Raw genomic sequence first — 23,012 nt, forward strand, 5'->3', positions numbered from 1 at the left:
CACACACACCACACACACTCACACACACACACTCACACACACACACTCACACACACACACTCACACACTCACACACTCACACACACACAAATATTACAGACTCATCACAGCTTTGGAGTTTTAATAGATAAAAGTTTCACCCATTGGCATGAGGTCTTACAATAGAAATAAAAAGATTCCTGAATTTTCTAGGATAAAATACTTTACTCTGTCTTTTTACATTCTTCACATTTGTGGCTGCTTCCTGCTTTGGAAGGTGTCAGTTCTTTTCGTGTGAAACAATGAATATAAATGAAGGGCAATATGGCCAAGTTTGGCTTTCAATCACTTTTATTTGAGCATATTCATTAGCATTTTCTGGCACAGAAATGCCTAAATGTTAGGTCTTTTCTAGGTTACAGAAAAATATTTGAGGCTAGAAATTATATTTAAGATATGGCTTCCTCAAGCTGAGGGTACATCTGCATTATTGTTACTTCAGATTCAGCCTCAAGGATTAGTTTGGATGTCTCCCTCAGAATTCGGAAAATGTAACACTGCAAAGTAAAATGCAGTTGCCAGTTTTGCTTGTCCCTCATTTTATGTTTGCTCTTAGCAGACTGCTCTCCTGTACAATAGGGAAATAATTAAAAAATTACTTTTAACTTTACCCAGGATATGCTTTTACTTTAAATTTGCTATAATCTCTCTTCCGTGTTCTTGTTTTGCAAAGTGGGAAGTTATAGAGTTGTTACTACACTTGTGTTCTTACAGACTGAATGTTGTATGTATGAATGCTGTTACAAGAGTTGGATCTGTAATGTGTAAAATTATTACTCCACTGCTCCACTACTTATATCCCCTAAAATCTAAAGATCATTAAAAAACAGGTACTTTAGGTATCCATTGCACATGATAATAAAAAAAAAAGAAGTTACGTTCTTACCATAACATTCCATCTGCGTTGTCTGTTTCATTCTTCCACTACCTGTGGTTCCAGATCCAACCTCAGATCTGACTTGACCGCTTTCTAAAGCTGAAGATTCAAAGCTCAAGCTCCCCCCCTTCTCTCTTCATTCCCCCAGGTTACCTACGATCTAGTTTGCCCCTAACATATGCATATGATATCCAATATGCCTGTATCTGTAAATTATGATAAGCTCACCAGGCAGAAAAACAGAAAGAAAGAGAGACAAATATTTCAGGAACTCAAAAAAAAAGGAACTGTGGTTGCTCTAAGACTCTACATCAGGTCTTATATAGAAATTGGACAGGGGAAAGGAGGGTGGGAAAGTAGAGAAAGAATGAAAATAGACAACACAGATGGAACGTTATGGTAAGAACATAACTTCTTTATCTGATGTTGTCAACTTTCATTCATTCCTCCACCTGTGGGACAGTCCCCAGCTACAATAACCTAGGGTGGCCCTCCTGGAAGGATATTCCAGAGCACAGCAGAGCCAAATGGAGCCCTATTTCTGGAAGTAATGTCTAATTTATAATGTGTGATAAATGTATGAGAACTTGACCAAGAGGCAGCGGTATAAATATCATCAACTGAGACTCTAGAACAAAAAGCTTTACAAATCTCCATGGATCTCATAGAATGAACTTTGATAGGTCCAGGGAAAGGAATACCTTTCAAAGAATAAATGAAGGAAATTCAATCTCTTAACCATTTGGCCAGGGTCAGTTTGGTAACTGCTGCCGCCTTTTTAACATCTGAAAAAGATACAAACAATTGGTCAGATTTTCTGAAGGTTGGTCCTGTCCAGACAAACATATAACTGCCTATGGACATCCAGAAGACGTAGCGTGTATTCTCCTTTGTTCTGAAATTTGGGGAAGAAACCAGTAGGTTGACAGACTGATTGATACTGTTTTCAGAAGCAATTTTCAGTAAAAAGGCTGGATTGGTCTGAAGAGATACTCTGTCTTTGTGGAAAATTAAATAAGGAGGTTTAGACTAAAGTGCGTGCAGTTCTGAAACTCTCTTTGCTGAAGTGATGGCTACTAAAAAGGCCGTCTTTAAAGACAGAAACTTCAATTCCACTTTAGCTGCCGGTTTAAAGGAGGAAGTACTAATGCCTGTACTATCAAGGTCAGGTCCCAAAGAGAAGTAGGCTCCTTGGCTGGAAGGCCAGCAAAAAGGTACCTCTGAGGAAGGCCTTACATAGTTTTGCCAACGTTAGGGAGGCAGAATTCCTGCAACATAAAAATTTGAAATAGCTTCCAACTGGACTTAAACCGTGGAATAGCTGGCTCCGTTTTGGAAAATAAAAGACAAGAAATCCAATACTATTGAAAGAGGAGCCATAAAAGGGTTAATATATTTATGTTGAGCCCAAATAAAGAATCTTTTTCGTTTGCTATTGTAGATCTTTCTGGCTGACAATTTGTGAGAAGAAATCAAAGTTTCCTGGACTGGAGATGAAAGCCTGGAATGTCTAGCAATCATTTGGATTTAAGAAACCATGTGGTCAGTTTTAGGCCTTGAAGGTGAGTTTGCCCTGAGGGATGGGACAGTAGATCTGGCAAAGGTTCCAGTGTCCAAGAAGGGCAAACCAGGTAAGACCAAAGGAAGGTGAACCAGACCTGGCAAGGTCAAAAGGGGGCGATGAGGATCACTTTGCTCTTCAACCGATGTGCTTTCTGAAGAAATATGGGAATCAGAGGTAATGGATGAAATGCATAAAATAGACCAGAGGCCAAGCATGGATGATAGCATCCCTTGGTGACTGTCCCTGAGGGGGATCAAGGCAAAGAACCTGTTGCATTTGTTGTGGAGGGGGATGCAAAGAGATTGCAGCAAGGCTGACCCCATTTGAGGAAGATCATGTTTGCCACTGGCTGATTTAGAGAACGCTCATAAGGCATCAGTAAAAAGTACAGTTTTGTACCTACCATAAATGTAGATGTTCGAGGATCCACATTGCTGCAGTCATAACCTATGGGTAGTCCGCTGTCCTCGATCGGCCCGAATACCAAAGAGTTAGGCTGGCGTCGGTCATGGTCGCCCAGAGCTGACGTCAGTACGCAGTAGTACTTAAGCGCATGACGGCGCCAGATCCACAGTCTTTGTTGCCGCAGATGTCAGAAGGCCTAAAAAGGAAAGGCCAGAGCCAAAATAGTAAATACCCAACAACCACCATTGAGAAAATAATAATTATCCCAAAAGAAACACAGCAACCCCAAACTATAGAGGGGAAGGAGGGAGGGAAAATTGGACTGCAGCAATGTGGATCCTCGAACATCTACATTTATGGTAGGTACAAAACTGTACTATGTTCTTCGTCTCACATTGCTGCAGTCATAACCTATGGGTAGAATCCCAAAGCAAAGGTAAAGGGAGGCTGGCAAACTAAAAAGCATTAGGAGCTGCTAACATGCCCTGTAAAACTGCAGTGGCAAACCCAGCCCTAGACTTGGAATAAAGAGGGAGATGGCAATGCTTAGTAAACGTGTGCACTGAACTCCAAGTAGCAGCCTCCAAAATATCCTTAGTAGCTACCCCCCCTCAAAAAGGCAGTAGATGTGGCAGTAGTCCTAGTGGAATGAGGTCTGATCCCAGCAGGAACATTCTTTCCATGATGAGAATAACAAAAAGCAATACAATGACCAATCCACTTAGAAATAGTTTGCTTTGAAACAGCTTTCCCTTGTGAACCCAAAGCAAAAGAAATAAATAACTGTTGAGTCTGCCTGAACTCTTTAGTTCTGCTCAAATAATAGCGTAACTGCCTGTGAATGTCCAAGGAATGCAAGACTTTTTCCCCCTTATTTTGGGGATCAGCATAAAAAGTAGGCAAATGAATAGACTGGTTTAAGGCCACATTAGAAATCACTTTAGGCATAAAAGAAGGGTTAGTACGCAAAGACACCCTATCCTTATGGAATATCAGGAAGGGTTCAACTGCCATGAGTGCCTGCAATTCAGATACCCTCCTAGCAGAAGTAATGGCCAACAGAAAAGCAGTCTTCCAAGACAAAAACTTCAACTCAGACGTAGCTGCAGGTTCAAAAGGAGGTAAAGTAAGCTTCTCCAACACAAAATTGAGATCCCAGGAAGGAGTAGGAGCTCTACGTGGGGTCTTATATTTTTTGCCCCTCTAAGAAATTGCTTAAACAAAGGGTGAGAAAATAAAGGAGGGTCACAATCATAGTGAGCAGAAATGGCTGCAGCATGAACCTTCACAGAGAAAAATGACAAACCCTTATCCAGTAATTCAGTAAGGTACTGTAGTGTAAAACTCAAATTAGGCACTGAAACATCAAAGCTCTTTGCTGTGCTCCAAAAAAAAAAATCTCCTCCATTTATCAGCATAAACTTTTCTAGTACTAGGCTGCCTGGCTTCCAAAATGACATTTAAAACCTGTTGAGGAAGCTGAGACCCCACAGGCTCTAAAACAGAATACACCAGGCTGTTAGATGCAGGGACTGTACCCTGACATTGAGAAAATGATTGCTTGACTGGGACAACAAGTGAGGAATTTGTGGCAAAGGCCAAGGAGGCTCCTGAATTAAATTCCTCAACAGAGGATACCAGTGCTGACGTGGCCAATCTGGTGCTATTAGAATCATGCAAGGCTTGTCCCGCCTGACTTTCAAGAGTACCTTGGGAAGGAGAGGCAGAGGAGGGAAAGCATAGACGTGAAGGTTGTTCCAACTGAAAGATAGAGCATCCACTTTCCAAGCTTTTGGGTGAAACATCTTTGTGCAAAATTTTGGCAGTTGGAAATTTAGTGGGGAAGCGAACAGATCTATGTCTGGAGTTCCCCAAGCCACTGTCAACTGTTGGAATACGTGAGGATCCAATTTCCACTCGTGGGGATCCACAATTTGTCTGCTCAATACATCTGCCAGGGAGTTCTGTGCTCCTGGCAGAAACCGTGCTTGAAGATTGATGTGCAAACTCAGAGCAGTCTCCCACAATATCATTACTTGCCTGCAAAGAGGATAAGAATGGGTTCCCCCCTGCTTGTTGATGTACCACATGACTGTTGTGTTGTCTGTTCGAATCAACACCTGTCCTGGTTGAAGTAGGTCCTTGAAGGCCATCAGGGCAAATTGGACTGCTAACATCTCCTTCATGTTGATATGCAAATGTTGTAGTCTGGGAGGCCACGTGTCTTGAACCCATTTCCCATTGAAGTGTGCTCCCCAAGCCAAGTCCGAGGCATCCGTCGTTATAATCTGACTCGCCTCTGGTCGGGTCACAGAGAGTCCCTTGTTTAGGTGACATTCCTGCGCCCACCACAAGAATTCCTTCTGGATGCAAGGTATTATCCGACTGACAGTGTCCAAATCGTGGCAGTGTTGAGTCCATACACTTTTGAGATACCATTGTAGCTTCCTCATATGCAGCTTGGCATTGGGAAGTACTAGAATGCAAGATGCCATGAACCCCAAGGCTTGAAGGACTGTCCTTGCAGTCAACCTGGACAGTACTGATAACTGCTGGAAATATAGGTGAAGAGTTCTTTGTTTGTCCGGGGTCAGAAAAGCCATCTGAGAAGCTGTATTCAGTCTCACACCCAGAAAGCACATGTCCTGAGAGGGCACTAGACTGGACTTTATTTCGTTCACAGAATACCCTAGGCACCTTAAAACTGCCATTACATACTGTAGATGTTGAAGTAACTTGTCTTTGTCTTGAGCAAGAATCAGGCAATCGTCCAGATAAGGATAAATTTGTATTCCCCTTTGTCTGAAGAAAGCTATTACAGGAGCCAGAACTTTTGTGAATACCCTGGGCGCAGTAGATAAACCAAAGGGCAATGCAGAGAACTGATAATGAGAAGTACCAGCCCGAAATCGCAGGAATCTCCTGCAGCTGGGCCTGATGGGAATGTGAAGATAGGCCTCTTTCAGATCCAGGGTTACCATCCAATGATCTTTGCCTAGCACAGGTAGAAGTTGTTGTAATGTTAACATCTTGAACTTTGGAATGTCTAGGTAGGTATTGAGAATGGACAAATCCAGAATTGGCCTCCAAGTGTTTCCTTTCTTTGGCACTAGGAAAAGACGGGAGTAAAACCCTAGGCCTACTTCTGACGGAGGTACCACCTGGATGGCCCCCATCTGAATAAGCAAAGAAATTTGCTTCTGAGCCACCAGCCTTTGCTGTGGAGGCACATCCGGCATGCCTTTGAAAGGAGGAAAAGTGTGGAAATAAAACTTGTAACCTCGATTTATTATGTCCAGCACCCATTTGTCCTGGGTGACCAAATGCCAGTTTTGTTTGAAAAGTGCCAACTTTCCTCCTAGAGGAGCTGCCAGAAAAGAAGGATGTGGCAGCTGAAAATACAGGTCATTGGGTCTGTTTACGAAAAGGCTGACCCCTGCCCTCACCAGAAGACTGTGCAGGAGAACTCCAAGTCCTAGGTCTGAAAGAACCCTGAGCGTGAGCCCTGCCTCTACCACGTCTAGACCTGCCTTTAGACTGATAATCTGAAGTAGGGTAGGACCATCCTCTAGCAGGCCAATTCCTGCTAAACTTAGGGGGCTGCACCTGCAAAAATTCCTTGACCGTCTGCATAGACTTAGCCTTATCTTCCATCTTTTTCAAAACTGACTCCACAGGAGAACCAAAAAGAACTTCTGATTGAAGAGGAGCATCCAAAATCCGTGCTTTAATATGCTCTGATAAATTTTGATCCTTAAGCCAGGCATGTCTACGAATAACTGAACCAGTAGCAGCCACCCTGGATGAAGTCTGAAGGGCATCGAAACCACACTGTAGAGAATGTTTTCCAACTTGATCTGATGCATGAACCAACTCCTGCAATTCCTTACACTCTATACCCTCGGATAAAGCATCCACCTTAGATTTCAATTGGCCTAACAAAAAGTTCTGATACTTCAGCATATGAAACTGGCAATTCAAAGCCCTCATAGCCAACGTAGAAGAGGTGTACACTTTTTTCCCCCACCTTTCCAACGCTCTAGAATCTTTATCCAATGGAACTGGATTCTTAACCACAGAAGCCCTGACACCCTTCGGCCCTTGAATAATAGTTTCCGGGTCAGCTCTAGGACTCTTATACAAATATTTATGCACTTCTGGAACTCTGTAATGTCTGTCTGGCATGACAGGGGCAGGGGGTAAAGAATCAGGATTAAGAGAAGCTTCAGAAAAAACATCCTGAACAACATCTAAGACAGGGGGAATAGCCAAGGGCCTATGTTGTGGCAAAAACAAAAATTCCCTAAGCCTTTTTCGGGAATCTGAAAAATCCTGACCTTCTCACTTGAAATGTTCCCTCATGGAATGTAAAGTTTCAGAAAAGGAAAAAATCCTCTGGAGGAGAAGCAGAAGGACAGGAATCCTCTGCATCCGAATCTGAATAGGGAGGGAAATCCTGAATATCCTCAGCTGAAGACTCAGAGAAGTCTGAAGAATGCTCCATTCCCTCTAGATCTGTCTCCACCCTAGGCCTCTTCTCTGGGGGCATAGAACCCTGATCAAAGTAATCAAATCCTCTGCCATTTTCAACATATGTTTTTTAGGAACAGAAGCTGAAGAACTAGGGCTATGGCCAGTACCAGTAAGACCAGGTTTTGCCTTAGCATGGCCTTTAGCCACTGAGGTAGAAGGCCTAATAACCTTTTGTAAGGATGGAACTACAGATACCTGAGAAGCACCCTCGGCCTGGCCTAACTCCTGAGAGGCCAACTCCTGCAAAAGTAAAGGTTCCCCTGGGATTCAGCCGAGACCTCGGCCGGATCCACAGATTCAACCGGAGGTTCCATAGAACCGGCGTCATAGCGGACGACTCATCCGGTTTAGACCTTAAAGATTTATCTTTATGTTTTTAGCGGTGGCGGCGTCGGAGGATCGGCGGCGTATTATAGTTACACCGCTTACGAAAACAAGCCTGGCACAGTCTAATCTTCGTTTAGTGGTGCTTATTAAATCTAGCACAAAGCGACACCCGACTACGTCGTGTTCAGGCCCCAAGCAAGGAATACAGAGAATGATAGTCCTATGAGGTATCTGTTTCCCACAAGAAATACAATTATTAACTTTTCTGACATCGGATTAACTGAGGCAAGAAAAGACAAAAATTTTCCCCAGCGGGTACTTAGCCAACTTGGTCTTCGGTCTGAAACTCGATAATTGAAAATTTCAGAACGCCGAACGGCACTTGCAAACGCTGCTTCTGCTTCGGACCACGCGGCAAGAAAGACTGTGGATATGGCGTTGGTCATGCGCTTAAGTACTACTGCGTACTGACGTCAGCTCTGGGCGACCATGACCGACGCCAGCCTAACTCTTTGGTATTCGGGCCGACCGAGGACAGCGGACTACCCATAGGTTATGACTGCAGCAATGTGAGACGAAGAACATCTCTACTGAGCCTGCCTGCCAGAATGTTGGACTTTCCCGGAATGTGCACTGCCATTAGAAAGTGGTTGGCAGAGTTCACCCACTACCACACTTTCATTGCTTCTTGACACAGTGGGTAAGATATGGTTCCTCCTTGCTTGCTGATGTACCACACTACGGACATATTGTCCATGTGGATCACAATAGTCCCTACCAGCAGAAAGCTGTGAAGTGCTTGCAATGCTAAAATGACCACTCTCATCTCCAGGATATGCAATTTGGTCTTCTGAGGCATCCACGTGCCTTAGACTGTCCATCCCAGAAAGTGAAAGTGCCTCCCCCCCTGTCTGGGAGGCATCCATGGTCAGTGTGGCGTTTGGCGGATGGAGAACAAAGGGACAACCTTGGGTGACTTCCAGGGAGTATAGTCACTACAGGAGAGAATCCTTGCATGCACATGATAGGCTGATGGGATGATTCACTGTGTGCCTGTGTAAAGACTATTGGACTGCCACTGTCCACTGTAGTACTCACATGTCTAAACATGCGGTTGGTAACAGGGTTATTGTGGCAGCCATAGAGCCCAATGCCCCGAGCAGCAACCTTGCTGGAGGATTAGGCCTTGCTAGAATCTGGGAGACATGGCATCTGAGGGTGGACATGCTGTCTGGGGTTAGGAAAGCCAAGGTTTTGATCATATCTAAACGCGCCCCAACAAAATCTATCAACTGAATGGGCAGCAGCTGTGACTTCAGCATGTTGGCTTTTATGCCTAAGATGGCAAGAAGCCATAACAGATAGTCCCTGGCATGAATGAGTAGATGCCTGGTCAAAGTGGTTACGAGCCAGTCATCCAGATAATGAAAGATATGGAATCCCTGCAGTCTGACATGAGCTGCAACTACTGCTATACACTTGGTAAACACCCCTGTGGCTGTGATGAGACCAAATGGCAGCAACCTTAACTGATAATGACTGACTTCAAGCCTGAAATGAAGATACTGTCTGGAGTGTCTATTCATCTTGATATGACAGTACATGTCCTTCAGGTCTATCGAGCACATCCAGTCATCCATCTTCAGAAAGGGGAGGATAAATTGGACAAGAACCATCCTGAACTTTGAGTCCTTCACCTTCTTGTTCAGAGAAGTCAGGTTTAAAATTGGCCCTGTCTTTTTGGTACTAAAAAGAACCTTGAGTAAATGCCCGATCATCCTGATCGGGAGGGGCCTCCTGGATGACTCTTTTTTGAAGCAGCTTTTAATTTCTACGGCTGCTGCCTCTATTTGACTGGGTGATACATCTGGGAAGTGATTCTTTGCTTTGAGAAGAGTTAAAAAAGTAATAGAGTATCCTCCGGATGTGATCCTTTGCATCCCCCAATTGTTTGTGATGGCTATTCAGGCTTCTGGGTGCAAGGATAAGCTCCCCCAACTGCCTTCAGAGAAGAACATCCTAGCAACTCTTCAGGGGTGCTGGAAGGGTCTATCTGAGAAGGAATCCCAATACCCTTGATTGCGAGGAGCCCCTCTGCCTCATGGGCGGCATACAGCACTATACAAAAAAAAATACAAAAACTGATAAATTCAAAAAAGCAAAGACAAACCACACTGGCAACTGCTTGGATAAATTAGCGCTTTCGTTTACTGGCAAATTGTAAACTTCTTCAGATAAAATAGCCATCTCAATACATTGCTTAAATAGTACAAAATATTCTGATGTCATAAATTACATAATTGATTAATTACTTAATTAAACAGCAAATTTTAAAGAGAAAATGCTCATATAAGACCACACTTTAAAATATTTACTACATAATATTAGAAAATGTTACTAATAAAAAGTTACCATACAAATAAATATATACTTGTATTAATAATGCAAAAGCATAGTGGTAATAACTACCTACATAATGCTTTTAATTTCAACAAACTTTTTATTGAAATCATTTCATTTAGCCCTGGTGGCGAATTTGCATCAAGTTTAAGTTGCCATAAAATTTCTTTCTCTTCCAATTTAAGGCTAGATGGGCCCCCCCGCCCAGTGTCATAAACACAATCAATGATAACAAATTGAAAATTATGGCCGGGGTTCTGTATAACATGTCTAGCCAAAGCATTACAAGAGTTCTGCTTATTAATGGCATAAATGTGTTCATGCACTCGATGTTTGAAACATCTATCAGTTTTACCTATGTAAAATGATGTACATAGGGCACATATTCCTAAATAAATAATCCCCTTAGAGTTACAATTGAATTTGTTATTAATAAAAATTCTACATTTCCGTATCGAAATGGAGCTAACAGTCTTAATATATTTGCACCAAGAACAACATTCACACTTATACATTCCACAATGGGGTTTATAAATGTGTCTACTTCCTTGCTCTAGTATTCCCTTCAAATTCAAGCCCCGTCTATATGTGAATTTTGGTTCCGGTGCAATGATTTTATTAATGTCAACATCATTAAGTAAGAAAGACCAGTTTTTCTTAAAAATGTGTTTCAGACTTCCCACATCCTGAAAAAAGGTGGTAATAAAATTGGAAAGTAAGCTTTCAGGTTCAGTCCTTTTTTCCTCATTATGTATTATACTATAGGTACTTAAATCGAAGCCTACATGCTCATTCATATTGGGTTCCACACTAAGGTTTGATTTATTAATGGATAAAAGGGGGGAAAAATCACCATTATACCTTTTCCTGGTGACTTCCTGTATCAGCCCATTCAATAAATTCTCTGGATAATCTCTTTTACTAAACATCCCCTTCAGAATTTCACATTCATCATGAAACTCAGAATCCAAACTAGTCATTCTGGATGCCCCTTTACTATACCCCTCTTCTGATGGTAAGGGTGGCAACTCGAAAAATGGAGGAAGGAATTTGAATATGTTGATTTCCTAAATATTCTAGATTTTATATATTTGGAACATAAATCCTTCCTCAAAGAGACATCCAGAAAAGAGATGTTCTCATAATTGAATTTCCAAGTGAATTTTAGAAAAATTAGTCTTGTCCCCAACAGATTTAATTAGAGACCCTGCTGAAGTTTCATCACCCCGCCATAGGATGAAAATATCATCCAAATATCTGGTATACCAGACGGCATTTTGGATGAAAAGAGGGTCCGTAAATAAGAATTGGTTCTCCCAAAAGGCCATTACTACATTAGCAAACGTAGCCCCACACGGTGAACCCATCGCCACACCGGATTTCTGTAAATAAATCTTGTTATTAAAAAGGAAGTAATTGTTTTTTAGTACCACATCCAACAAATATATGATGTTTTCTATTTCCTGATGGTCCATTTGTTTATGCATTAGGAAATCTCTAACCCAATCACATCCAATATCGTGGGGTATGGATGTGTACAGGTCACAGACATCAATGGTTAGAAAGTTGTTACTGTTATCAAAAGGTATTCTATTAATGGCTTTCAAAAAGGCCCATGAATCTTTACAGACTTGATGTTCACTTTTCAAAACCCTTTGTAGCCTAGTATCAATGAGCTTCACACAACCAAAAGTAATTGATTGGCGACCATCTATAATAGGTCGAAAGGGAGGTTTTTGGATATTTTTATGAATTTTAGGTAGTCCGAACAAGCATGGAGTCAGGGGAAAAGAGATTTCTAAGTATCTAAAGGTATCCATATCAATACGACCATCAATGAATAAGTCTCTGATAAATCCAGAAACTTTACGTATTGCCCCTTTCATCTCATTCAAAGATACTTCTGAATAGGAATCAGCATACAGCACTCACTGTTTCCCCCCTGCCACTGAAGGAAAAGTCTCCCTGAAAAGGGCCTTGAAATTTCCTGAAGCACAGTTTTTTACCACCACTCTGATTCCTGGAGAAGGATCTCTGTGGTGTAGAAAACCTGATTCCAGCAGTAAACAGGGTCTTTCCATCCTTCTCGACCTAGGAGTGTGTGTCACAAACTGTGGGGCCAAACAATGATGAACCATCAAAAGGTGCATTGAAAAATGATGCCTTGAGCTTGGACAAACACAGCAATTTGCACCAGACCAAGAAGGACCTATTGGTGGATTTGCTGCAAATGGTATTGGAGAACAATTTTGTAGGTTTTGAGGATGAGTGCTACAGACAGTCCACAGGGGTGGCTATGGGTGCTAAATGTGCACCCATTTATGCCAACCTCGTTTTAGCAGAATGGGAAGATCAGCTTGTGCTGTCATCTGATTACAAGGCTAAGATGCCTATTTATTTTAGATTCTTGGATGATATTCTGCTTTTTTGGAAAGGCACACTTGACGAATTGGAAGAATTTATTTTATATTTAAATAACATGACTACATTCTTAAAATTTACCCACAATGTTGGCAAGATGAGTACTGACCATCTGGATTTACAATTATATATTAAAAATGGTAAAATAGAATCAAGATTATACAGAAAGAAAACCTATAGCAATTCATTTCTACATTATAGTAGTCACCCTGCTTATGTTAAGAGAAATGTTGTCAAGGGCCAAATGATCAGGTTGTCCCGTATTATTAGTGAGGATGATGTATTTACAGTTGAACTGGACAAATTAAAGGACTTATTTGTCCAAAGAGGTTATCCCATTGATATACTTTTGCCACTTCAACATGAAATATCTAGAAGAAGGTTTACTGACTTTGTTCCAATCTTGCATGACACACATAGACTATGTGACAAAGTCATCAACCATAAAGAAGTGTCTGACAGAAACAAAACGCCAACAGGAATGGTATTACAACACAATAGGTTAGCACCTGAAGTTAAAGATGTTATTTATGGGGCTTGGGAAAGCCTCATCCCAGCAGATAGAGTATCCTCTGGATGTGATCCTTTGCACCCCCCAATTATTTGTGATGGCTATTCAGGCTTCTGGGTGCAAGGATAAGCTCCCCCAACTGCCTTCAGAGAACAACATCCTGGCAACTCTTCAGGGGTGCTGGAAGGGTCTATCCGAGAAGGAATCCCAATACCTTTGATTGCGGGGAGCCCCTCTGCCTCATGGGCGGCATCCAGCACTATAACTGTTTCCCCCCTGCCACTAAAGGAAAAGTCTCCCTGAAAAGGGCCTTGAAATTTCCTGAAGCACAGTTTTTACCACCACTCTAATTCCTGGAGAAGGATCTCTGTGGTGTAGAAAACCAGATTCCAGCAGTAAATAGGGTCTTTCCATACTTCTCGACCTAGGAGTGTGTGTCACAAACTGTGGGGCCAAACAATGATGAACCATCAAAAGGTGCATTGACAAATGATGCCTTGAAGGGTTCGGTGAAGTCACACAACCACATCCAGACATGACGCCTAATGGCAATGCCTGAACCAGCTGCCCTTGAGGTGCCTTCCACCACATGGGAAACTGACCTCATGGATGAACTGGATATTGTTTGAAGAGTGGCTATTCTGGAGGAAAAAACTTTGCGCTCATCAGACATGGGCTCTGGGACCCAGCTAGAAAGTTCCTTGATTAAGTTCCTTTGCAGCCTGGTACAGTGGAACAAATAGTTTGATGCTCACAAGCTAAAAGTGGATGAAGCATAAACTTTTTTTCTGACTCTGACCAAAGCCCTAGACTTCCTGTTAGGGGGATGGACAGAGGAGCTCTCCTGAGCTAGCTCCTTTTTGGTGGCTGTATCCAGTGGGGTTTATCCAAGAGAGTGCTTAATATCTTGTCAGCCCACCTGGGTTTAGGGTCTGCTCTGTCTGAGTCTTTCCATGCCCTGGAAGAAACTAAGTCAATAACAGGATCTGCAGGGGGGAGCACACCTCTCAACCTCTTGAAATCTGGATAAAGTTCAATAAAATGGGGGACAAAGGCCCAAAATAGGGACATACTTTAAATATTGCCCTTATAAACTTAGAAAGTTGACAGAATGACAGGGTTTGTTTTAACATACACTTTCTGAATGATATGAAGGCTGAAACTCAAATGTACCTCATTATTTAATTACTTCAATTTTCAAATCATCTGAGTGATTTGACAGAAAACCAGAGATTTTATGAGGGACAGACCAAAAATATGAATCAAAAATCTGGACAGTCTGCGAAAATCTGGACAGTTGAGAGGTATAGGGGGGACACCCAGGATGTAGATGGGCCCATGTCAAAAGCCTCCAAAAGCACGGTCTCCTCTGGGTTGGGGTTTTGAAAGGACCATCACCCTTCTAACAGAGGATCTCTAAGATGTCTGCAAAACAGACATCGCTGGGTGGAGATCTAGGGGACCCCTCCACTTCCTTGAAGTCAGTGGCCAAGTCTCTCCTTTTACACTTTTTCGTCTTAGGGACCTTCCCTGTGGGATGCTCCAGGGATGTATCGGAAGAAATATGGAGTGCCACAATAGGGAAGAATTGAAGGCTTTCAAGCACAGGCTGTCCCAGTGGTAACTGAGAGGTCTCAGGCAGAGACTCCATTGAGATAGGGACCAGATCCGATGGATGGAGAACCAGAGGTTCTCCTAGGATGGGACAGAACCCCCTCTACCACTTCAAAAGCAGAAATATTATGAAGACAAAACAGCTGTCACTCCGGAGCCAAAGCTGTCAAAGCAGACTTCTCCAGAACCCCCACAATCTTCCACTCTGAGCGGGGAGTCAGGACCAAACTGTCAAATGCTGAGGCTCCAAGGGGAAGCGACAGCTCTGAAAAATTCAGAATCAAACCAAACCCCCCCAGATCCAATGTCTAAGCTTCAGCTCCAAGATGCACTGGGCCCTAATCCCATCGGAACCAAGTCCGTTGGACTGGAAGTACCTGATATGACGTCTTGGTTCTCAGGGCCATCGGATCCAACAACTGTGAAGCGGAAGGTCAGATCAGAGAAGGAGCCACAACACAGAATGGAGAATGTCTGCTCATGGATCTGGAAGGGGACAGAGCTGGCAAAACCTCCATCTGGATCTGTGTCTTAAGAAATTTTCTCATTAGTCTATCCACCTCATGCAGGGATAAAGTCTGGGATGACCTGACAGAGGAGGACAGTGAAGGTGGCCTGGACACTCTTTTGACTTCCATGCCGAGACACCTGGCTTTGAGGCAGCCATGGGAGCACAGGTAGCTGAAGGGAAGGGGCCCAAGGTAGTTGGGTCTGAAGGCCTTGAATCCGATGTTTTTGGTGCCTTTTTCGGCAGCTCAGAGGAGGACCTTTCAGGGGAATGCTTTCTCAGGTCCCTGGCCTCCTTGTGCTTCTTAGCTGGGGGTTGAGCCCTTGAAGTAGATGGAAGAGCAGAAGAAGAAAACTACCCCTTAAGCACCAGCTTGTTCCTGTGGTCCACCAATGCCCACGGATTAAACCCCTCACACACCAAGTAGGAACTATCTAAGTGAGTTGGGCCTAAACAGTAGATACACTCCCTGTGAGCATCAGACAATGGGATTTTGTGCTCACAGGAAGTGCACTTCTTGAAACCAAAGTTTGTCAGATTTTTCAGCCATGACAAACCGCAAACAGACAAAGATCTAAAAAGGGACAGAAAAAGGAAGAAAGGGAGTAGAACTAGACCGCATGGGAGAAACCCACAGGAAAAGGAAGTAAAAGCTACATCTACTTTTTTGTTTTTTTAATTTTTAAAATTCAAAGAAAGGAAAAAGTACAGTTTTGTACCTACCATAAATGTAGATGTCCGAACTGGATAGCATCTGCAGTCATAACAAGTGGGTTGTCCTGTCGTCAGGCAGCCCTGCAGTCGGCTGGATTCCAAAGTCCGGGTCCGGCTTCGGCTGATGTCGCACTCCACCCGACGTCATCTCTGTTGGTCTTCGGGTATAAAAGCACCAGCCGACGCCATTTTCCTCAGTGTTTCTTGCCCCAGATGCCAGTAGCCCTCTTGCAGGCTAAAATTTGGATAGATGCCAATGTTTCCAAATAGATAGAGGTAAACACAACAATAAGCATATATGTACATATATACAAACAAATACACCACAAAGACTCCCCCCCAACAGTTAGCTATTAGGAGGGTAAACACCCTAGGAGTACCACAGACGGCAAGGAGGGAGGGTAATCCTGACTGCAGATGCTATCCAGTTCGGACATCTACATTTATGGTAGGTACAAAACTGTACTATGTCCTTCATGGATGCATCTGCAGTCATAACAAGTGGGTAGAATACCATAGCCAACTAGGGGAGGAGGATAAAAGTAGATTATGGTGTGTTTAGGATCCCTTGCAGTACAGCAGTGGCAAACCCTGCTCGGGATCTGGAATATAGAGGCAAATTATAATGCTTGGCAAATGTATGCACGGAGGTCCAAGTAGCCGCCTCAATAATGTCCTTGGTTGCCACTCCTCGTAAGAAGGCTGTGGTAGTGGCTGTTGCCCTTGTAGAATGAGGTCTTATGTTCTGTGGAATTGGTTTTCCATGGAAGGAGTAACAGTATCGTATGCAATTTCCTATCCATTTGGGGATTGTCTGTTTGGAAATAGCTTTTCCTTCCCTTCCTGTTGCATAGGCTACAAAAAGTTGGTCAGTCTTTCTGCTATTTTTTGTTCTGTCCAAGTAGAAGCGTAGCTGTCTATGTACATCCAAGGTATGCAGTCTTCTTCCCTCTCTGTTTTGTGGGTTGGGAAAGAAGGTAGGTAGGTGGATTGCCTGGTTTAAAGATACTCTGGATACCACCTTGGGCATAAATGTAGGATTAGTCCTCATGGACACTCTATCTTGGTGGAAGATTAGGAAGGGTTGCACTGCCATTAAGGCCTGTAGTTCTGAAACCCTCCTTGCTGAAGTAATTGCCAGTAGGAAAGCAGTTTTCCATGACAGGTGTTGTAGGTCTGCTGTTGCTGCTGGTTCAAAGGGTGATAGTGTCAACTTTTCTAGCACAAAGTTTAAATCCCAAGCTGGTAATGGTGGTTTCCTTGGAGGTTTTACATTCTTGATTCCTCTGAGGAACTGCCTGAGCAAAGGGTGCGAAAAACAGGTGGATCAAAGCTGTATTCTGCTGAAATAGCTGATGCATGTATCTTGATGGAGGAGTAGGACAGGCCTGAATGAAGAAGTTCAGCCAGATACTCCAGAATGTTAGGCATATCTATGTTTGACACATCTTTTCCTCTTTCGGTACTCCAAATGACAAACCTTTTCCATTTTCCAGCATAGTTCCTTCTTGTTGAAGGTCTGCGTGCTTCAAGAATAATGTCTTTAACTCTTTGGGAAAGTTCTGGATTAGCTGCTGCTATGTGATGTTCCATGCAGTCAGTTGCAGCGTTTTAGGTTTGGATGTATGATGCTGTAGTTGTTCTGAGTTAACATCAAAGGCATCAGGGGTATTGGCCACATATTGTTCGAGACATGGTCTTGAGTAGTGGGTACCAGTGTTGTCTTGGCCAGTTTGGTGCTATCAGGATTATCCTTGGTCGTTCTTCCTTGATTTTTAGTAGTACCTTGTGTATCAAAGGAAGAGGTGGGAATGCATATGCTGTTAGGCCTTTCCAGTTGAAGGAGAGTGAGTCCACTTTCCATGCTAGTGGGTGGAATGTCCTTGTGCAGAATTTATTGAGCTGGTGATTGAGAGGTGATGCGAATAGGTCTATCTGTGGCATTCCCCATTTCTTTGAGATGGTCTTGAAGATGTCCGGGTGCAGCTTCCATTCGTGGGCATCCAGTGGTTCTGCTTAATATGTCTGCTAGAGTATTGTCTTTCCCGGTACAAATATTGCCTGTAACTGAATGTTGTAGCTGAGTGCCAGGGTCCACAGCTCCAAGGTCATTCTGCATAGGGGTATGAATGAGTGCCTCCCTGTTTGTTGATGTACCACATGACTGTGGTGTTGTCTGTCCTTATCATCAACTGGCCCTCTTTGAGGAATGGTTTGAACTTTTGGATTGCCAGTTTTACTGCCAGCATTTCTTTTAGATTGATGTGCAGGTGAAGTTGATCCTGTGTCCACAATCCTTGCACGCATTTGTCCAGCATGTGGGCCCCCATCCTAGGTCTGAAGCGTCTGTTGTGATGGTCTGGCTTGGTTGACATCTGCGAAAGGGTAGGCCTGGGTTTGACTGGCATGCCTGAGCCCACCATAGGAACTCCTGTTTTAAGCATGGAATTAGTGGGATTTCTGTTTCTAGACTGTGTCTGTGTTGGGACCATAAATTCTTTAGGTACCACTGTAGTTTCCTCATATGTAGTCTGGCAAATGGGACCAAGATTATGCATGATGCCATGAAGCCCAAGGCCTGCAGAAATTTTCTTGCTGTTAACTTGTTCAGTTTTGTTAGTGCCAAGAAGTAAAGAGGAAGTTCTTTTTGTTTTACTGTAGTCAGGAATGCCATTTGTTGTACTGTGTCCAATTCAGCCCAAGAATGTCCTTGTTTGGGATGGTATCAGCCTTGACTTTTGTAAATTGACTGTGTATCCCAGTCCTTGTAGCAAGTAAATGACCCTTTGTAAATCTGTTGTTAGCTTGCTTTTGTTGTCCCCTTGTAGCAGGCAGTCGTCCAGGTATGGGTAAATTTGAATTCCCTGTAGTCTGCAATGGGCGATTACTGATGCCAGGCATTTTGTGAATACTCTGGGCGCAGTAGATAAGCCAAAGGGCAATGCTGAGAATTGATAGTGCTCTGATCCTGCAAGAAATCTGAGGTATCTTCTGCAGATTGGTCGAATGGGGACGTGCAGGTATGCCTCCTTGAGATCTAGAGTTACCAGCCAAGACTCCTTGCCCAGCATGGGAAGAAGTTGCTGTAGGGTCAGCATTTTGAATTTTGGGACAATGATGTATGTATTTAAGGTGGACAGGTCGAGAATTGGTCTCCAACTTTTTTCCTTTCTTGGAACTAGGAATAGTCTGGAATAGAACCCCTCTCCTTGTTCTGCTGTTGGCACTCTTTCCACAGCTCTCATGTTTGCTAACTCCATTATCTGGCGTAGAGCCTCTGTTTTTTGATTTGGAGGTAGATTTGGCATTCCTCTTTTGACTGGTAAAGTGTGGAAGTGAAACCGGTAACCTTGATCTATGGTTTGTAAAATCCACTTGTCTTTTGTTATGTAGTGCCAGTTCTTTGAAAATAAGGTTAACTTTCCGCCTAGAGGAGCTGATATTTGTTCCCTGGTAGGCGGAGTTAGGATTAAGTCACTGTGGTTGTGCTGATGTAGTGGCAGTGGCTGTGTCTGTGCCTCTGTTGTTACCTTGCCACTGTCGTCCTCTGTAGGCACCTCCTCTGGATTGGTTTCTGCCTCTGGAACGTCTGTTCCTGCCCCTTTGAAATTTTGTGGAGTCAGGAAAGGACCAATTTTTGGCAGGCCAGTTCCTGCTAAACCTTGGGGTTGAACCTGCAAGAAATCTTTAACAGTTTGAACAGATTTTGCCTTTTCTTCCATTTTCTTCATAACCTGCTGGGCAGGTGTACCAAACAAACTTGTCTTGTCCATAGGAGCATCTAGCAACTTAGCTTTAACATGATCCGGTAAAGCTTGTTCCTTTAGCCATGCATGCCTTCTTATCACTGTGCCTGTCATGGCTGATCTAAATGAAGCCTCCAGTGCATCATAGCCACATTTTAAGGAATGGTTGCTAACCTGTTGTATGTTATTTACCATCTCTAATACATATTTCTTATCAAGAGATTCATCAGTGGTTAGTTTTTAGTTAACTGATCAAGCATAAACTCTTGGTATTGTATCATGTGAAACTGACAGTTTAAAGCTCTAGCTGAGAGAGTAGCTGAAGTGTAGACCTTTTACCCCATCTGTCTAATGACCTTGCTTCCCTTTCAGAAGGAATAGGGTTTTAGCTGTGGTGTGACTACTGCCTTGGGACCCTGGGATATAGTTTCTGGGTCTGCAAGTGGGGCCTTGTAAAGGTGGTGATGAGTATCTGGCACCCTGTAAAATCTGTCTGGTTTGGCAGGGGCTGGGGTAAAGAATCTGGAGCGGAGCAAACATCATTGAAAGCATCATCCACCACAGAGAGAACAGGAGGTATAGCTAAGGGCCTGTGCTGTGGGAGGTGCAGAAAGGTCCTAAGTCTTTTCTGGAGTCTGAAAAATCCTGTTGCTGCCATTGGAACTGTTCTCGCATGGCATGCAAGGTTTCCCAAAGGAGAATTCTTCTGGTGGGGAAGCAGCTGGAATGGATTCTTCAGCATCAGAATCTTCAAAATTGGAGAAGGGAGCCTCTGGCTGGTCAGTTATGTCTGATTCATCAGCAGAATCATCAGAAGACACTGGCTCAGGGGCTCTGCCCTAGGTCTCTTCTCTGGGGGCTGAGAGGCCCTGTCTGGGTGAGATTGAGATCCTCTAATTAAAGAAATTAAATCTTCTGCCAAAGAAAGCATTTGAGAACTAGAAGAGGGCCTGGATGTGGGGGTTTAACAGGCACTGATTTAGTAGTCTTGGCTGCTTTAGCCCTGGCGAAGGCCTTAATGGACATGGCTGCTGGAGGCCTAGCAGCACCGTGCTGGGGTAGAGACATCCAAGGGATGGTGTCTGATAAGTCAACCACCGTAGTGGGTAAAATTTCTGAGGTCGATTCAAGAGTTGTAGCAGGGGCCTCAGTTGTAAGAATAGGTACAGCTGTACTTTGATCAGTTTTCTCGGTTTCGGCCAAACCGAGACACTCATGTTTGCTTTACCGTGGTTTCGACGAAACCGCGGACGCGAGTGTCGGTCTTTATCTTTGCGTTTTTTGAGAGATTGGGTAGTCTATGGAGCCGTCGGCATAATGTACGCAAAATCAGTTAAGAAAAACTGTTCTGCAAACTCCGACCGGCGCCTAAGTGTTCGTCGGTTGAAAGAGCACAGGCCAAACAGGCTGCTACGTCGTGGGCTGGGCCTAAACAAGGCAGACAGTAAGAGTGGAAATCTTTATGAGGTATTTGTTTCCCACAGGTTAAACAATTGTTAACTTTTTCTGACATCGGCTGAGGCAAGAAAGAGTCCCCAGCGGGTACTTAGCTTTAGAAGTCTTGAGTAGTATTCGGTAGAAGTAATCTCTGGATCCGACCGACCGGCACTTGCGAACAGCTTCTGCTTCGGGTGCCACGCGGCAAGAAAGACTGGGGAAAATGGCGTCGGCTGATGCTTTTATACCCGAAGACCAACAGAGATGACGTCGGGTGGAGTGCGACATCAGCCGAAGCCGGACCCGGACTTTGGAATCCGGCCGACTGCAGGGCTGCCTGACGACAGGACAACCCACTTGTTATGACTGCAGATGCATCCATGAAGGACATCTGGAAGGGGAGAGAAGACAACAGAGATTATAAGCAGAAAAATGGATAAGGCCAACTTACAAACCAATGAACTACCCACTAAAACACCTGGAAGGAGCTCAGCAACGCAACCCTGATGCTTTTCATATGAGCAGCAAATGAGATCTGAGGTAATCTGGGGGAATGGGGCATTATAGTAGCGAAGGGAGGAGCTTAAGCTTCAAATCTTCAGCTTTGGAAAGAGACCAAGTCAGACCCGCAGTCAGATCCGGAACCACAGGTGGATGAATGAATGAAACTTGACAACATCAGATCATACTACTGCTGCGTATCACTGGATGCCTTATGCACCCAGTACCAATACAGACTTCATATTCAGCAGCATATGCATGGATCCCCAGCTCCTTTAGCATGCCTTGGATCCCTCTGCAGTTTTCAGCCTCCTCTGATTGCTGTTCTGCTGGCAGTCTAACACTGCAATCCCATCCTCCTTGAATATCAATGAGCACAATACAACAAATAAGGCAAGTACTCATAATGTGTCATGAAAGACACACTCTATCATACTTCTTCCTTGATTCTGAGCAGACATAAACAGCAGTTTATGATTAAGAAAACTGCACTGCATACACTTACCTAGCAGGAGTACTTCTGGCAATTTAGCAGTGACAACTATGAGTCACTAAAAAACTTTTTCCTGTAGTCCTGGGTTTGATTACTAAAATATCCACTTGAAAACTGTGTAACCTAATCAGACAGAGCCTCCATGGTGATCCTGAAAATAGGTATCTGTGTCTAGTAAGCTTATCCACTCAAGTAAATAAAATAAAATAAAGAATTCTGGAGCATTTCTCCCCGGGCCTCCACTGAAAACAGGATCTGTGGAACCTAGTCGGACATTCCCGGTCAACAAATGTTAAATAAATAAAAAATAAATAAATAAAAAAAGCCACCTCAGAGTGCAGCAGTACAACAAAAATGCTTCTATTTTTCTGGTTTGTTTTAGAAAAGAGTCGTAACTTTCTGACAGCTTTGTGAATTATTTGTGAGCAAAACTGGTTTTAATCATTGCTTATCAAGAAGTTTTTAAATTAACCAAACAATACTTACTGCTTGATTTCAACCACTCTACATGCCTTTCTAGTCCACTCTGAAATCTTTCCGCTGCCAGCATGATGGCTGGGATAACATGCTCCACCTTGATGTCAGAGAACCGTGGAAAATGCATGCTGCTAAGTAGTGGATTGTTTTTGTTCTCCACAGCTCCATCTTCAAAGAGTGAGGGAGATCTGAGAAACAATGAGACAGTATTCAGTGAGTAAACAATGCCCTTTGTAAACCTCTCCTCATTCACTATCTTATACTTGCTTACTAGTGTTGTCCCCGTGGAGATGCAGTTTATACCAGACACAACTCTGATGTGATAAGTAGTAGCACTATATGTGATTATGGAATAAAACTTATGTATACATTTCTAGCACTAGTATGATAAAAAGGCATATGGAGATTGCTCAGTTGCCAGAATTCTAAAATCACAGCTGATGGA

At 43.4% G+C, this 23,012-nt stretch overlaps 1 protein-coding gene across 2 annotated transcripts in view; it reads right to left on the bottom strand.

The window, feature by feature from the left end:
- Positions 1–23,012, bottom strand: part of LOC122816758 (probable cytosolic oligopeptidase A) — a 907,285-nt gene that overhangs the window by 762,082 nt on the left and 122,191 nt on the right. For both annotated transcript variants that reach the window (XM_044089771.1, XM_044089769.1), the window contains exon 3: positions 22,577–22,755. In XM_044089771.1, coding sequence (XP_043945706.1) covers positions 22,577–22,755 — 179 coding nt within the window. The remainder of the gene's footprint in view (positions 1–22,576; positions 22,756–23,012) is intronic.

The sequence above is a fragment of the Protopterus annectens genome, chromosome 12.part0 (genome assembly GCF_019279795.1).
Source record: "Protopterus annectens isolate FY-2018-M chromosome 12.part0, PAN1.0, whole genome shotgun sequence".
In the NCBI taxonomy this organism is placed as follows: Eukaryota; Metazoa; Chordata; order Ceratodontiformes; family Protopteridae; genus Protopterus; species Protopterus annectens.